At 40.1% G+C, this 18,344-nt stretch overlaps 1 protein-coding gene across 11 annotated transcripts in view; it reads right to left on the bottom strand.

Annotated features, from left to right (window-relative positions):
• Positions 1–18,344, bottom strand: part of hdac4 (histone deacetylase 4) — a 497,199-nt gene that overhangs the window by 119,211 nt on the left and 359,644 nt on the right. For all 11 annotated transcript variants that reach the window (XM_072578375.1, XM_072578377.1, XM_072578374.1 and 8 more), the window contains 4 exons: positions 16,165–16,277; positions 11,108–11,224; positions 8,943–9,135; positions 2,626–2,849 (listed from right to left, as the gene is read on the bottom strand). In XM_072578375.1, coding sequence (XP_072434476.1) covers positions 2,626–2,849; positions 8,943–9,135; positions 11,108–11,224; positions 16,165–16,277 — 647 coding nt within the window. The remainder of the gene's footprint in view (positions 1–2,625; positions 2,850–8,942; positions 9,136–11,107; positions 11,225–16,164; positions 16,278–18,344) is intronic.

Below are 18,344 nucleotides of genomic sequence, written 5' to 3'. Positions count from 1 at the left end.
TTTAGAACATAGAACATAGAACAATACAGCACAGAACAGGCCCTTCGGCCCACGATGTTGTGCCGAACTTCTATCCTAGATTAAGCACCCATCCATGTACCTATCCAAATGCCGCTTAAAGGTCGCCAATGAATCTGACTCTACCACTCCCTCGGGCAGCGCATTCCATGCCCCCACCACTCTCTGGGTAAAGAACCCACCCCTGACATCTCCCCTATACCTTCCACCCTTCACCTTAAATTTATGTCCCCTTGTAACACTCTGTTGTACCCGGGGAAAAAGTTTCTGACTGTCTACTCTATCTATTCCTCTGATCATCTTATAAACCTCGATCAAGTCACCCCTCATCCTTCGCCGTTCCAACGAGAAAAGGCCGAGAACTCTCAACCTATCCTCGTACGACCTACTCTCCATTCCAGGCAACATCCTGGTAAATCTTCTCTGCACCCTCTCCAAAGCTTCCACATCTTTCCTAAAGTGAGGCGACCAGAACTGCACACAGTACTCCAAATGTGGCCTAACCAAAGTCCTGTACAGCTGCAACATCACCTCACGACTCTTGAATTCAATCCCTCTGCTAATGAACGATAATACTCCATAGGCCTTCTTACAAACTCTATCCACCTGAGTGGCAACCTTCAAAGATCTATGTACATAGACCCCAAGATCCCTCTGTTCCTCCACCTGACCAAGAACCCTACCATTAACCCTGTATTCCGCATTCTTATTTGTTCTTCCAAAATGGACAACCTCACACTTGGCAGGGTTGAACTCCATCTGCCACTCCTCAGCCCAGCTCTGCATCATATCTAAGTCCCTCTGCAGCCGACAACAGCCCTCCTCACTGTCCAAAACTCCACCTATCTTTGTATCATCTGCAAATTTACTGACCCACCCTTCGACTCCCTCCTCTAAGTCATTAATAAAAATTACAAACAGCAGAGGACCCAGAACTGATCCCTGCGGAACTCCACTTGTAACTGGACTCCATGCTGAATATTTACCATCTACCACGACTCTCTGACTTCGACCGGTTAGCCAGTTTTCTATCCAATTGGCCAAATTTCCCTCTCTCCCATGCCTCCTGACTTTCCGCATAACCCTACCATGGGGAACCTTATCAAATGCCTTACTAAAATCCATGTACACTACATCCACTGCTCTACCCTCATCCACATGCTTGGTCACCTCCTCGAAGAATTCAATAAGACTTGTAAGGCAAGACCTACCCTTCACAAATCCGTGCTGGCTGTCCCTAATCAAGCAGTGTCTTTCCAGATACTCGTAAATCCTATCCCTCAGTACCCTTTCCATTACTTTGCCTACCACAGAAGTAAGACTAACTGGCCTGTAATTCCCGGGGTTATCCCTATTCCCTTTTTTGAACAGGGGCACAACATTCGCTACTCTCCAGTCCCCTGGTACCACCCCAGTTGCCAGTGAAGACGAGAAGATCATTGCCAACGGTACTGCAATTTCCTCTCTTGCTTCCCACATAATCCTAGGATATATCCCGTCAGGCCCGGGGGACTTGTCTATCCTCAAGTTGTTCAAAATGTCCAACACATCTTCCTTCCTAACAGGTATCTCTTCTAGCTTATCAGTCCGTTTCACACTCTCCTCTTCAACAATACGGTCCCTCTCGTTCGTAAATACTGAAGAGAAGTACTTGTTCAAGACCTCTCCTATCTCTTCCGACTCAATACACAGTCTCCCACCACTGTCCTTGATCGGACCTACCCTCGTTCTCGTCATTCTCAGGTTTCTCACATACGCATAGAATGCCTTGGGGTTATCCTTGATCCTATCCGCCAGGGATTTTTCATGCCCTCTCTTAGCTCTCCTAATCCCTTTCTTCAGGTCCCTTCTGGCTATCCTGTATCCCTCCACTGCTCTGTCTGAACCTTGTTTCCTCAACCTTATGTAAGCCTCCTTCTTCCTCTTTACTAGACATTCAACCTCCCTCGTCAACCAAGGCTCCCTCACACGACCATTTCTTTCCTGCCTGATCGTATCTGCTCCTTGAAAAAGTCCCACATTTCCACCACATCCTTCCCTGACAGCCTATGCTCCCAACGTATGCTCCTCAAATCCTGTCTTACAGCATCGTAATTTCCCTTCCCCCAATTGTAAAAACTTCCTTGTTGTGCGCACCTATCTCTCTCCATAACCAAGGTGAAAGTCACAGAATTGTGGTCGCCATCACCAAAATGTTCACCCACTAACAAGCCCACCACTTGTCCCGGTTCATTACCGAGTACCAAATCCAATATGGCCTCCCCTCTGGTTGGACAATCTACATACTGCGTTAGAAAAGCTTCCTGGACACACTGCACAAACACCGCCCCATCCAATCTACTTGATCTAAAGAGCTTCCAATCAATATTTGGGAAGTTGAAGTCGCCCATGACTACGACCCTGTGGCTTCTGCACCTTTCCAAAATCTGTTTCCCAATCTGTTTCTCCACATCTCTGCTGCTATTGGGGGGCCTATAATAAACACCCAACAAGGTGACTGCACCTTTCCTATTTCTGACTTCAGCCCATACTACCTCCAGAGGCAGATCCCCCTCAAACTTCCTTTCTGCAGCCGTTATACCATTTCATTGCTACTTCAGTACCGACCTTGTTAATGTGAATCTGTTGTTGCTGGAACTGCTGTTTGTGTTTCTCCAGGAACTGCTGATGTTGCTGCTGTATGACCAGCTGTTGTAAGGCCTGTGCATTCTGTGGCAACGGTGCTGACTGAGTCCTCCCTAACGGACGGTGCTGTCTAAGCTTGTGTATGGAAGGCGAAACTCTGTCAGGGCCAACAAGTGATTGCGGGTGAATGGGTAACGCTCCCAATCCTGAAAGATACCAGAAAGATATAATGCAGAAAACAGCAGAAAAAAACTGAAGACATAAGAGAAAAAAAGAAAGGAAGGAAAATGGCTGTTGAGTAATTCTGGTAACAAGAGGCTATTGCAACCAGCCATTTTCCACTGCAAATACTCTGCTAGTAGTACTTTAATTTCAGGAAAACAAACCTCAAAACAGTCAGAAGCTTCAACATTACAGTGTTCCAAAAAAAACCCCCCAAACTGCAAGAAGCATTCCAACTGATTATGCAGCATAAAAGCTTTTGGAGAGCTAGCTTAAAAAAGTGTTATGCATATAAAGGCTGACAAAATTCAAATAAAGTATGATTTAAACCTGCTGCCAAAACAAAACTGGATAACAGACAACAATATGTTTTTTTGTTTGATTTACAATTGTCACATGTACCAAGATACAGCGAAAACTGTTGTTTTACATGCTATACAGGCAGATACCATACAGAGTGCACTAGGGTAGTAGAACAGAATGCAGCTTACAGTGTTACAGCTGCAGTAAAGGTGCAGAGAGAGAGCTCAAAATTAACATTTGAGAGGTCTGTTCAAAAATTTGATAACAGTGGGCAAGAAGCTGTTCTTTAACCTGTCTGTATGTGTATTCAAACTGCTAGGTCTTCTGCTTGACTAACGAGGATGAAAGAGAATTAAACCAGGGTGGAAGAGAGTGTTTGATTATGTTAGTTCCTTTCCTGAGGCAGCAGGAAATATAGATGGAGTCAATAGATGGAAGGCTGGATGCTTGAAGGACTGTGCTGTGTTTATGACTCTGTGTGGGTTCTTGCACTTGGGAAGAGCAATTGCTACACCACGCCGTGATACATCAGATACGATGCTTTCTATAGTGCATCTATAAAATTGGTAAGAGCTTTTGTGGCGATGTCAAATTTCCTTAGCTTTCTGAGGAAGTAGAGTCGTAAAATTATAGAATCCCTACAGTGCTGAAAGGGGCCAAGTGGCCCATCAGGTCTGCACCAACCCTTTGAAGAGCATCCCACCCAGACCCAGCCCACCCACCCTATCCCTGTAACTCCACATTTACCATAGCTAACTCACCTAGTCTGCACATCCCTGAACACTACAGATAATTTAGAATGGCTATCCACCTAATCTGCACATCTTTGGACTGTGGAAGGAAACTTGAGTGTCCCGAGGAATCCAATGCAGATAGGGGCAGAATGTGCATAGTCCAGAGAGACAGTCACCCAAGGCTGGAATTGAATCTGGGTCCCCAGTGCTAACCACTGAGCCACCATGCCACCCACAACACTGGTGTGCTTTTCTGGCCGTTGCATCGACGTGGTTGGATCAGGACAGATTGTTGGTGATCAAGACTCCCAAAATCTTAACACTCTTGACTGTCTCCACCTCAGCACCATTGATGCAGACAAGGGCATGCAACTCCACTCCACTTCCTGAAGTCAATGACCAGTACCTTTGTTTTGCTGACATTGATGGAGAGTATGTCTTTACACCATGCTGCTAAGCACTCAATCTCTTTTCCTCTATTCTGCCTCATCATTGTTGATATTCGGCCTGTAATGGTGGTATCATCAACAAACTTATAAAATGGAGCTGTGGCGCAATTTGGATACACAGTCATTAGTGGATGAAGTGTCTCGTAGGGGGTCGAGTACGAAGCTTTGTTGGGCACTGGTGCTGAGAGTTATACCTATTCTTACTGATTGTGGCCTGTGGGTCAGGAAGCCGAGGATCTATTTACACAGAGGGAAGCTGAGACTTAGGTCTCGGAGCTTAGAGGTGAGTTTGTTTGAAATTATGATTTTGCAAGACAGAGCTGTAGTCAATAAGAATATCAGTTGTCACAACATATTTAGTATGTATCTCTTATTAAAATGCACTAGATGATTAAAAACAAAAACAGAAATCAGAGTTAACATTTCAGATTTGGTAACCCTTCCCCAGTTCTTAAGGGTTAACTTCAGAAACGTTAATTTTGATTTCTCTTTACAGATGCTGCCAGACCTGCTGAGCTTTTCCAGCAACTTCTGTTTTTGTTTCTGATTTACAACATCTGCAGTTCTTTCACTTTTTACCTAGATGATTAAAATGTTGGTTTTCCATCATGCAACCTATGACTATTTCAGTTGAAGTCTACATGTTAAAACCGGACATATTCTTATCTATTAGGCAACTGCAATTCAAAACAGGGAATGAAAGCATATTAGAAAGTGAATCCATCTTTCCTTCAATAATTTTCCCTTTTTGCATGACAGTATTAGACTCAACGTTGACATATGATTCCAAAAGTAGCAATTCCATTAGTGCATCCAATTAACCAATAATATGAACCACTTCAACGAACATGGGCAGGATTTCAATCCTAGGAATGGGGCCTCACACTCCTGTCCTCCCTTGATTTTCAGCTGGAATCATTAGATCAGTGCACATTATTCTGCTGTCAGGATTTTAGCTTTAAAAAGTAAATATCATTATGATCTGCTCTTTCCACCATCTCTGTGCTTTTCAAAAATCTGTTCAATCTCTTAGCTTTTTGTCAGAACTGGAAAAATACTTCAACCTGTGAGAAATATCAGAAGCTATTATTAAAGAAGTATAGCAGGGCACTTTGAAAATTCAAGGTATCCAGGCAGAATCATATTGGTTTTGTGAAAGGGAAATCATTTTGAACCAATTGATTGGAATTGTTCGAGGAAGCAATATGTGTTGTGGATAAAGGTGACTGTATTGTAATTGAATTCCCAGACGACATTTGATAAGGTGCCATATCAAAGTTATCGGAGAAGATACAGGCTCAGGATGTTGGGAAAATCTAGCATCATGGATAGAAGACAGGCTGGTTAATAGGGAAAATTGTAAAGGTATATTTCCTCAAAAGGCAAAGTTAGGACAAATCCAGAGCTCCCAGGATGACAAAGGCGATAGAACTTAAATTCACAAAGAAATTGTGCCCATCTGCCATGTGTCAGGTAGCTAATCCAATTAAGAACCAAGCTGAATACAAAAGGTTCAAAAAAAGAGCCAAAAAAGCAAATTTAAGAAGCAAATGGATCATTAAAAAAAGACTGGCAGCGATTAGAAAGGAAAATCTCAAAGTTTTCTATAAGCACAACAATAGCAAACAACATGATTGAGACATTAAATGAATAATTTGCATCTGTGTTCAAATAGGAGACAGATCATGCCCAAGCCATGGTGACAATTTAATCAATGGAAGGTTTAAAATTGGTAAATTGGTGGAGGCAGTGGTAAAGCCATCTGTACTCAAAATTACAAGGCAATGGGACCAGATGAGTTGCATTCAAGGATATTGAAAGAAGAAAGAATGGAAATTGTAAAGATTTTGGCATTAACCTTTCAATCTTCCTTGGATTTGTCCTAATAGTCACATGGAAAAGTATGGTTGCTTCAAAAGACTTCGAAAATATGGATTTGTTAGGGGTAAGTTGCATCTAACAAACTTGCTAGATTTTGTTTTGAAGTAGTAGACAGGGTTGATGAGGGCAAGGCCTCAAATGGTGTCTGTGAACATTTACTCGATATAGTGCCACACAATAGATGTTGAGGAAAGTTACAGATTAAAAGGGACTGTAGCAATGTAATTGGCTGGGGTATAAGAGAGTGATGGTTAATAGGTAGTTTTTTTGAGCTGGAAGAAAGTCTGTGATGGAGCTCCCCAGATTCTTGCTTTTCTGATATACATAAATTATCTAGATCTTAGCATGCAGGGGACGATTCCAAAGTCTGTGGATGATACAAAACTTGAGGAGGGCAGTATAGAACTTCAAAAAGACATTGACAAACTGGTGGTGAGTGGATGCGTGGCAGATAAAACAAAAACCATGAAGAGTTAGTACAAAATGAAAGATACTATTCTAAAAGGGTAAGTCATTAAAGATGATAGGAAAGTACAGAAATCTGCGAATGAGGCATTTAGTATTCTGGGCTTCATTAATAGGGTATAGAGTACAACAATAGTGAGGTTATGATAAACATATATAAGACACTGATTAGACCTCAGCTGGTACAATCTTGGGCGCCACAGTATAGGATGAATGTGAATGCACTGGACAGAGTGCAGAACAGGTTTATGGGAATGGTTCCAGGGATGAAATAATTCAATCATGAGGGAAGATTGGATAAGTTAGAATCGTTTGCCTTGGAAAGAAGGCGATGGGGAGATTTGATAAGTTTTAAAAATCATGAAGCATCTGGAAATAGTAGACAGAGAGAAACTCGTAAAAAGATCAAGAACTGGAAAGTACAATTTTGAAGCATTCTGCAAGAGAAGCAAAATAAGTTAAGAACTTTTCTTCCCCTCTGTGTGAGCGGTCAGAGTCTGTAAGGCCTGGAAGTATGATGGAAGCAGATTCAAATGAGGTATTCAAGATCGCATTAGATGCTTAATAAAAATAATGTACAGCCTACAGGGAAATGGCAGGAGTTTAGTACAAAGTTAAAATGCTCAGAGAGCTGGTGCAGACACAAATTGCACCACAAAAATTCTGTGATTCTGATTAAGAAAAAAAATAAATTCAAATTGAAATAGTAATTTTTGAAAGTATACAAAAATTTCTTCTCTTTGGTCTTGGGAAAAGAAAACAAGCAATAAAACCAAATGAATTTTGATATAAACTGAAAATGAACATATCTATTTGGATTTTTGAAATTGCTGTCCATATCATAGTGAAGAACTAGGTTTGCAAGTACTGGAAAATGCAATATCTTTCCATTCTGGACACCAAAACTATTGTCTACTACTTCATTACACCCAGCATGGCATTTCAGGGAGTTCAGCAACCTCAGCTAATCAGTAAATTCAAAGTCAGAAAAGCCAGGAATATAGACATTGAAAATCACAGTGCCTGTCAGAACCAAACACAAGTTCAAGTTAGGTCAAATGTGCAATAAAGCTTCCCTCTGTTCTGCCCAATATTTAAAAACCATTACTGTTAAAAGCTTTGTAGAAATTTTGAAATGCAGTTATGCTCATCATATAGACAAACAGCAAGGTCACTTCAATGAGAGATCAATAACTGTTAATTTGCTTTTGGTAGAAATAATGTTACCCAAGACACCATTTCTCAGCCAAGAATTTTGATTCTTTTATATCCAGTGGAACCTCTGAAACAGCCAGCAAATTTACATCCACAAGAAGATTGAGTGTTAATTTTAAATTTCAGGACACCATTTCAAACAGCATACCAAGGTAACACTTCAATTTTGACCAAATCTAACAATGTAGAACCAAAGTGTGGTGACATAGAGGAAATATCACACTGAGAAACTCACAGGAACTAAAACATGGGATACTAACAACTCTCAGAAACAGTAGATACCTGATCAGTCGGAGCTGGGTTCAAACCTAGCACCTTAAGCAAAGAAGCAATGTTTCAATCATCTGTGTAACTCATTGTCCAAATTTCCTTGTTTCGGTGAACTGAATGTTGTCAGATTCAGGGAAAAAGAACAATGCATTGAAACACATGTTTGTACAGAAATAGGATGTATTTTAGTTAGGAACAAAACCCAACAAAATTTGGTCATATGCACCAAAGTGAGAATTACTAAACAAAAGAAAAATCAAGTCTGAAATTTCTTTTTCTCTTCTTGACTCCTTCCAAGTATTAATGCTGGAACAAACAAGCAGACAAGCAACCAGTTCTTTGGCCTTTGCCACAGATTTTAAGCCAGTTGCTCATGACTATACTAGAGTGACCTGGGGTGTCTCAACCTTATATTTCAAATAAACAGGCTGAGGGCTCTTATAATGATTCTTAGTTTATGAATGTTCATTACATACATAGAAAATTCATTGGAATTTCAGTGGCATTATTATGTTCCATTACATGGCTCTATTAAATAATAGGTAAAGAAATTTCATGCAAACATTCTGTCTTCTACTCCAATCTTTACATTGTGTAATTTCAAAGGCACAGAAATCAAGTTCCCTTTTATTATTAATATATATATCACATACTCTTTTCATACTGTTCATTCCCTCGTTTTCCTGATAGTGTATTAGAAAAGTTGTATCTCTCACACACACACCTGAAACATTCAAGGCTATTTTATACATTTACCTACCAGTTATGAGTGGACTCTGTGGTGTAGATTGATCCAATAAGACCATATGCTGCAAGAGAGGTGTATGCCCGCTACTGCCATCTTTATCCAACGTGGCAATGTAATGTGGCAGATGAGTACCAGCAATAAATGGAGTGTTCAATGGGAGTCCTTGCATGCCCACTCTTTCACCTTCTGCTTGCCCAGAGGCTCCCTGTATGCAAATACAAAACACTTTGAACAATTTCATATCTGTTTTGTGTGAATAATCACACAAAACATTTTAATCACAATAATTATAAATATCATTATATTTCACATTTGGAATTTCTTCTGTATCCAATTTACAGCTGATCCAATTGCAGAATAATCCCAGTTGAACTGTGGTAGAATTGTAAGAGTCCAGTCTGAAATGTTTGCTAGTGTCAGCAGCCAGGATTGAGTGCATTACTGGACTCCACTTCTTTCTCAGTGCCAATGCCTGGATTCACTTCACCAAAAATCGAGAAACAGATGAATACAGATGGAGATAGCAAAGTCTACTGAATCAGAAAATTTTCTTGTACACACTTAACAAATTTCTCTGTATCTAAATCCTTAACACTACGGCAGTCCCAGTCTATGTTTTAAAGTTAAAATCCCCTACCATAACCACCCTATTATTCTTACAGATAGCTGAGATCTCCTGACAAGTGTGTTTCTCAATTTCCCTCTGACTTCTAGGGGGTGTATAATACAATCCCAATAAGGTGATCATCCCTTTCTTATTTCTCCAGTTCCATCCAAATAACTTCCCTGGATGTATTTTTGGGAATATCTTCCCTCAGTACAGCTGTAATACTATCCCTTATCAAAAACGCTACTCCCCCTCCTCTCTTGCCTCCGATTCTACCCTTCCTGTAGCATTTGTATCCTGGAACATTAAGCTGCCAGTCCTGCCCATCCCTGAGCCATGTTTCTGTAATTGCTATGATAGCCCAGTCCCATGTTCCTAACCATGCCCTGAGTTCATCTGCCTTCCCTGTTAGGCCCCTTGCATTGAAATAAATGCAGTTTAATTTATTCGTTCTACCTTGTCCCTGCCTGCTCTGACAGTTTGACTAGCTTCTGTTTTCAACAGATTGATCTCTTTCCTCACTATCTCCCTGGGTTCCATCCACCCACCCAGCGCCCACCAACCTTACTAGTTTAAATCCTCCCGAGCAGCTCTAGCAATTCTTATCATCACTGGGTAAAAATACCATGACTAGGACAATTGTTGGAACAGTATTATTACATAAACTGTAGCAGTTTAAGGAGAATGTTAATCACTTCATGATAACAAATGAGGCCTTGCCAGCTTTGTCCACAATCCAAGGTTTCTTTTTACAACTATTTTGTTTCCATTCAGGCAGATTAATGGATTGGGCAAATCAGTGTTGCATAATGTACAAGGGATCACTGCTCATTTTTCACTCTGCAATTAGTATAAATGTGGAGTGCTCAGACAAAAACAATTATAACTAGAACAATTTCCCTCCTTGAATTGCACAAAACTCAAATCAATTTCAATACTGGGCATCAGAATATATGGTTGCGCCTTGGGTTCTATTCAACATTGACAGTATATTGAAAATTCATAAGTAATGCAAACTCATAAATTTTCCCAAGATAGCACTTTCTGATTTTCTATTCAATAGTCATATTATCTGTTTTTAGACTACTACTGAAAATAAATGCCTGCAAGATTGGGAGGGGTGGAGTAGTACTGCTTTACAATCCAGCTCAACCTTTACCTGGGGCCTCAAATAACTTAACCAAGATCAGGAATTGGCTACTTCGTGAATCATAGGTGCGAACCAGTGCTTCAAAACTGAGAACTAATGGACATTGAAATATTCAGAAAACCATCCTAAATTGCCACTTCACCATATCCATTTACACAATGGAAGTGGGATGAGGAACAGCTAAGGCTATGCCCACAGTTCTCTCAGCTAAAGAATGGTGAATTGTTTAACACAATTGCAAGGATCTTCTCACCGTTCCTTAACCACCAGTGAACTTTCCACCAGAACAGCTAATAAATGATAAAGAAATAAATGATATGGAATGCAGCCACCAGCAGATTTAATTAATGTTGACTAGATATTTCCACTATAATTTGTCATCAACAGTACATGAGCAATATTAGGTGGTTCAGTACTTACGCTGGAGGGACCAGTAGCTGGCAGACCTAGAGTTATGTTGGGCAAAGATGGTGAAGTATACAGAGGCAATTGGGTCACTGAACCATCTCGAGTAACCAGTTTGTGAGGCATCGTGGACTGAAACAGGAAAGGGATGACATATGAATATCAACAATAAAAAGCATTTTATCAAATTGCTATTCAGTTGACATTTATTGAATTTTCCATGACTTTATAAAACTAAAATTTTAGAATCAGCTCACCAAAAAAATCAGCAAGAGACTTGGATTATCACTAAAGTTTCCATTTGTCAGTAAACTGTTGAGGTTTTATTGTATTTACAAGAATACAGATTAGATTTAGTGTTGCTGATAATTGTTTGTTAAACCATGTGGCAATGTTAGTCATAGATTCCAAAAACCAAAGTGAAATCTACTTGCTGTTACCCCATCAATTGCATCTTTCGCTTCTAAAACTAATCTTAAATATATAAAAAAAAGAGTGCAGTAAAAAAAATGCTTTTCCAAGCTCATTATGTAAAAACATTAGAAAAGGTGGGATCACGGAGCCAATGAGGACACTGTGTATTCAAACAAAATGCTTTAATAAGTATTTTGCTTCCATATTTACAGACAAAGGTGAAAGTGGAGCAAGACGGACAACCTCAGAACAATGTCTAAAGGATTTCTGGAGATAAATATTCTAAAAAAAAACTATCTTGATAAAGTTGAGGAGGCTAAATATAGGCAGGTATCAAGTCCCAGAAGATATGCACACCAGACTTATAAAGGGATTGGGGAGCAATCAGCAGAAGTAAGTATCTTCAGAAACTAGAATTACATCAAAGTACTAGATGGTGGCAAATATTATACATTGTTCAATTAATGGGGAAAGGGTGAGCCAGGAAGGGAGGGCTCATTCAGTTTCATTCAGGTTATGGATAAAAGCTCCATAACATTATGGAATCAAATTAACATTTTGAAAGGAAGGAGCAATTTGTGATCTGTAACATACATACCATGTTCATCTGATTGAACTGTTTGTGACATCAAATTGTATAGATAAAGAGAATGCAACTGAAGCTGCACACACAAACTTTCAGAAAGCATTGCCAAGGTACAAAAATAAATACATGGTACATCATATTAAAAGGTATACAATCGTGAGTAGAGACTGCAAGGGAACACAATGCAAACAGTAATGATAAATGGATGGAGGGGTAAAGATTTATGGGCACACAGATCTTCAAAACTGGCAGTGCAAGTAGAAAAGATCATAAAAAGACAAATCTAATTCTGGATTTTTGCGCATGGGACATTGAAACGAAATGACAGGAATTTATTGTTCAATTTGTACAGTACAATGTACACTATATCCTGATGTAATAAAGATTCACTACCAGGAATGAGAAGTGGCTTTATAAAACGGAATTTCTCCCCCAGTAAGGAACTGAAAAAGTAAAGTGAGATCAAAGACACTTTAAAATTGCAACACTTTAAGAGGTCACATATTGAAAGATTATTTCAGCTAATATTAAATCAGCAACACGGAGGCATAAATACAATATTATTAGAGGAAGTCGGACGGGTGTTCAAAAGTTTTGCCCTCTCCATCAAGGGCCATTAGAATATGGAACATTCCACAAAAGAAGGGTATTGAGGTAGGGATTAAAAGTACTTCTTACAAGGAAACTGGGTACTTATTTAAAACCAAGAACATTAAATAATACTGTGATGGGCAGAGCAATGAGCTTAGAATAAATTGTTGCAACGAAATGTAAGCAATGGCACCAAGGTCATGACCTGAATCATCTCCCTGTTTTTGTCATCTCTGACTTTATAAGTGATTCACCTGGATGTAAGGACATCTCCCATTATTATTGATATCCTCTCTCTCAGTTTCTACATTCTTCTGCAAACCTCTCTCCAAAACTGAGCTTAGGGCTTCAGCAGCTACAGGCATGACATCACATGGTAGAATAATCAAGATCACAGAAGCTCAGCAGGGTAGGACAAGAGGGCTGTAGAGCTAGAAAAGAATATAAAGATAGGAATACAGAGTTCTTAAGAGGGATTTGAAGATAAGGATAAGAAATGTGAGAGAGATGCGTTGTTTAACTGGGAACTAATGTCGATTGGCAGGTCAGAAGGTATGGTAAATACCTGACAAGAAATGGGGTTAGGAGAAATGGAGTAAGTGGCACTGTGTGTGTGCATGCATGTATATGAGTCTGTGTGTGTACATATGTCTCATTCCTTACTACTTGAAAAGGGAGAGAAAAATGTTCTTCTTAAAATGTTGAATGAGCCAAAAAAAAACAAAGTGGAATAGAGACAGACCTGCTTGGAGACAGCATAAGGAAGTGCTGATAGAGAGAGAGGTCGAATGTGTTCGTGTGGTGGCACGTGGCACTGAATGTGGATATTAGGATATGGCAAGAATAGTTGTCTGAGGAGTGTTGTACATCACAGAGCTAGTTGGATGATCCTGAATGGAGTTAAAAAAAAACAAAGCGTGAAACTTCAGTTCAAACACATGTGGTAAATCTGTACTGAAGGCAATGAGATGTGGCTGTGAAAGTAAGTTTTGGCAAATATTTTGTCCAATACTAGGAGGGAAAATAAAAGCAATAATGGTGAACAAGAAGAAAGATTCAAATAAAAATTCTGCCAGAGTGCCACAGAACTTCTTCAAGGTGGGCATAACTGGAAAAGATATGGCAGTGAATTAAACACTAAACTAAAACAAAGAACTGCAGATGCTGGAGATTTGAAACAAGAACAGACAGAGCTGGAGAAACTCAGCAGGTTGTGAAGCATCTGTAGATGGAAAAATAGAGTTAACATTTCAAGTCCAATGACCCTCCCTTGTCAATGTTTGCAGGGACCATTCCCTCTGGGATACCCTGGTCCACTTCTCCACAGCCAAAATCTTCCTATAACCCCATAGCACCTTCCCAAGCAATTGTAGAAAGTGTAATACTTGCCTGTTTACCTACTCCCTCCTCACTATCCAAGATCCAAAATACACCTTCCAGGATAAACAGCGATTTACCCAGACTTCAATTAATCTAGTCTACGAGACATTATTTGCTGTCACAATATAGTTTCCTCCAAATTGGAAAGATGAAACACATTGCTTTGTTGAACAAATTGATTGCTTGTTGGAACACCTCCACTTCATAAAAATGACCCTGAGCTTCCATTTGCCTGTCATTTCAACACACCACCATGTTCCCATGCCAACATTTCTGTTTTTCAGGCCTGCTGCAGTTCTCAAGCAAAGCTCAATATAAGCTACAGAAACAACGTAGCACCTTCTGTCTAGGTACCTTATCAGCAGATTCAACACTGAGTTTAACAATTTCAGAAAGTGAACATCCTCCTCCAATTCATTACCAACCCCATTACTTCCAGGTCCTGTTGCAGCCAGCACAGCCAACCCATTTTCCACTATTCACATTTCCTGTTAAGACAAATTCAGCATTCATCTCTCTCCTGGTTTATCATCAGCAATCTCTCCCTCCATATCATCAGCATAAATATCACCATTTGCCAGTTGCTTTCAGTTCTGATGAAGGGTCACTAGACTCAAAATGTTACCTCTATTCTTCTCCCCAAAGTTTCTGCCAAACATGCTGTGTTTCTTCAGATCTTTCTGTTCTTGTTTCAGACCTCTAGCATTCACAATACTTTGTTTGTCTTGGTGTTATTTAGTCCAAGCTTAGTGGTGGGGAATTTATTAGAATGAATTCTGAGGGACAGGACATATCTGCACGTGGACAGACAAGGATTAATCAGATCAAAACTGCTTGATTAGGTCAAGATATCCATGCTTGACAAATTTGATTGAATATTTTGAGAAATAGCAAGCATTGTTGGTGAGGAAAATGCATTTGGCGTCATCGACATGGACTTTAGCAAGCTTTTGATAAAGTCGTTCATGGCAGACAAGTCAAGAAAGTAAGAGACAATGGAATCCAAGGCAAAGTGATATCTTGGATCTAAAATTGGCTGAGAGGCAGGAAGCATAAGGTGAGGGTAAAGGAATGATTTGGAGGAGCTGGTGTTGGACTGGGGTGGACAAAGTTAAAAATCACACAACACCAGGTTATAGTCCAATAGGTTTTTTTGGAAGCACACTAGCTTTTGGAATGCAGCTTCTTCATCAGGTGGTTGACAACCACCTGGTGAAGGAACAGTGCTCCGAAAGGTGGTGCTTCAAATAAACCTGTCGGACTATAACCTGATGTTGCGTGATTTTTAACAGGGGAAAGGAACGTTTGCACAACCGATGGCCTGTCTCCAATGTGGTTCTGCAGGCTCGAGGCTGGGGCTCTTACTGTTTCTGGTGTTCATGAGCGATTTCAACTTAAATGTACAGGATATGATCAGTAAGTTCACTGACGACACGAAAATTGATAGGGCAGTAAATACTGAGGCTGATAGCCCAAAACTTAAAAGAGGATTTCAACAGTCTGGTCAGGCAAGCAGAACACTGAATTGAACTTGGAGAAGTGTGGGGCAAAATACTTGGGGAAGGATAACAAGGCAAGTGATTACATGACGAATAATAGGAATGTAGAAAGCACACCCGAAAGATTAGGTGGATAGGAAGACACTTTTTCCATTAGTAGAGGAGTCAATTCTGGGGTATGGAGGGGTACAGATTTCAGGTAAGTAGAAGAAAGCTAGGAGGAGAATTGAGAATTGTTTTTCAGTTAAAGGATGTTGGAAGTCTAAAACTCATGCCTGAAAAGGTGGTTGAATCAGAAACTGTAAGCGATGTTTAGGTAAACATTTGCTTTGCCAATAGCCTGGAAGAATATGGGCCAAAAGGTGGAAAATGAGATTACTGCAGCCAGATCTTTGTTGACTGGTATGGACCCGATAGGCCAAATGGCCTTTCGCTGTGCTGTCAATGTCTATGAATATCCGTGGATCATGTGAGTTTTTCATGACAAGCCTGTATTACTGACAAGCTGTATTTCATGACAAGCCTATAAACTGTGGACAAAAAAAAATGTTGAAGCAGAATTGAGTTTCTTTTAAATGCGACATTTGCCGTAAAAAGATTACCTCAGTTGGCATGTTGGTTGCCGATCCTGCAATCCCATTTTCTGTAGTGATGTTGTTGGAGCTATTATTGGGGGAGCTTGGGCCAGATCCAGGAGCACTGTTACAAGCTGAATCTAAACAAACAAGAAAAAAAGAACAAATTCTCAATCTACTTCTGCTAAGTCATGTTAATACAAGTAATAATCATTTACTGCTGATTACAATGTTACTGATTAGCTGCACCAGCTAAACCTGATCCCCATGAGGCAGAAACAGAATATGTTATAATAGGGAATGAGAAAGCGACAGAGACAATGAACAAATATTGTTCGTCTTCAGTGGAAGACACAAATTTCACAATCGAAATAGACTTCATCATAATGCCTTATAAGAGTGACAAAATTAAGAAAATGAACACCAGCAGAAAAACAATAGAGAAACTTAAGGGACTGAAGTCCAACAAATCTACTGCTGGGTTTTTAAAGACACACACATTGCTGTGCAGTCCACTCACAGGATATCCCTTTAAGATGATGCATATGTACAGCCATGCACTATAATTTTTTAAAAGTGCTGCACTTGTAAACAAATAGACCACATGCCCAAAATAAATTAGACCAGACATTTGCAGCTACACTTTAAGTAAAATTCTCTCTGTTCAGAGAAACTGATTACTCCTTTACCATTACTCTTTCCTTCCATCTTTCTGCATAGTCTATTTGGCAAAAATATGACCAAGAGCTTATAAAATGTAAACTTATTCCACTATGGCTACTGCAATATTTTAAGGTTTTAAGGATAAGTGCTAACACAGTTTCCCCATTGTGGGAGAATGTAGAACAAAGAGCCTGAGTTTAAAAACAACGATCCTTCCATTGAAGACTAAGATGAGGATGAATTTGCTCTCCCAAAGACTTTAGGCTTTGGAATTCCCTTCCGTAGAGAGCAGGGTCATCAAATATGCTGTATCCAAGGCTGGGTTAGACAGAAGTTTGATCTAGTGATACTGGGGAATTGTAAAGTCTTCCCAACCTGAGGTAGTACCTACCCCTGATGTAAACTGGGAGCTCAGCCCCTTTTCATACTTTTCAAAACAAGATATGTAGCAATGATGAATGAGTTTTCAAAGTCTGCTCAAGGATTGAATGTCCCACTCTCAGACACGGTTTTGTAAAGTCGCAGTGTAAGAGGATGTGGAACATTTCTAAGAACTGCAGAGTAATACTTCTGTTTTAGTCAAGGGCTGGAGGCAAATTTGAAATGTTATGGTAAAACTGCTGTTTGAAGTCAGTCTATCTCTCAGAGTTGTCTCTAGATATTACAGCTGAGACTGAGAGAGAGAGAGAGAGAGAGAGAGAGAGAGAGAGAGAGAGCAAAAGAGACAGCCAGAGAGAAAAAGGTTCATGGATGGAGAGAGATGTGTGCTCAGTTTGACAGGGAGCTTGTTTTAGTCTCTGGGAGATTAGTGCAAGCTCTGAGACTGAGCTCAATGTTTTGAAGATGCAGAAACTACAGGCTATGATTCTGCAACATGACATTCAGGCAGAGATATATCCCTTAGTCAAGGAATACCATGTGGGATCTGACTGCGCATCATCTCAGAGGCACTCCCAGCATTACAGCAGGCACTGAAACTGCAAAAATGAATAATTTCTTCATCCCACAGCCTTTGCCTGCTAGCCATCGCTCTCAGTGTGGAACTGGTTTGTGAAAAGCCTCATTCTCCCCCAAGTAGTGGTGGTTGGGGGGAGGGGTGGGGGGGAGGGGAGAACAGAGTGGGGGTGGAATTTGACAGTTCAGGGAAACTTTCTGCAGAAATTTAAAACCATTCAGTTGAGGATCTGAGAGTTCCATGGATACAAAATTGGCTTGACAGTAGGAGAAAGGACTGTTTTTCAGACTGAAGGCCTGTGACTAGCATTGCTCCACAGGGATCCACTTTTGTTTCCAATGTATATAAATGATTTGGAAGAGAATTTAGGAGGCATGGTTAGGAAGTTTGCAGACACACCAAAATTGGTGGTATAAATGGACAGTGAAGAAGGTTACCTAAGATTACAAAGGGATCTTGATCAATTGGGCCAATGGGGTAACGAGTGGCAGATGGAGTTTAATTTTGATAAATGTGAGATATTGCATTTTGGTAAAACAAGCAAGGGCAAGACGGTTAATGGTAGGGTCCTGGGTAGTATTGTCGAACA

This window comes from Chiloscyllium punctatum, chromosome 10, assembly GCF_047496795.1.
Source record: "Chiloscyllium punctatum isolate Juve2018m chromosome 10, sChiPun1.3, whole genome shotgun sequence".
NCBI lineage: Eukaryota > Metazoa > Chordata > Chondrichthyes > Orectolobiformes > Hemiscylliidae > Chiloscyllium > Chiloscyllium punctatum.
The sequence above is the reverse complement of the archived record's forward strand: the minus strand, read 5'-3'. Positions and strand labels throughout refer to the sequence as shown.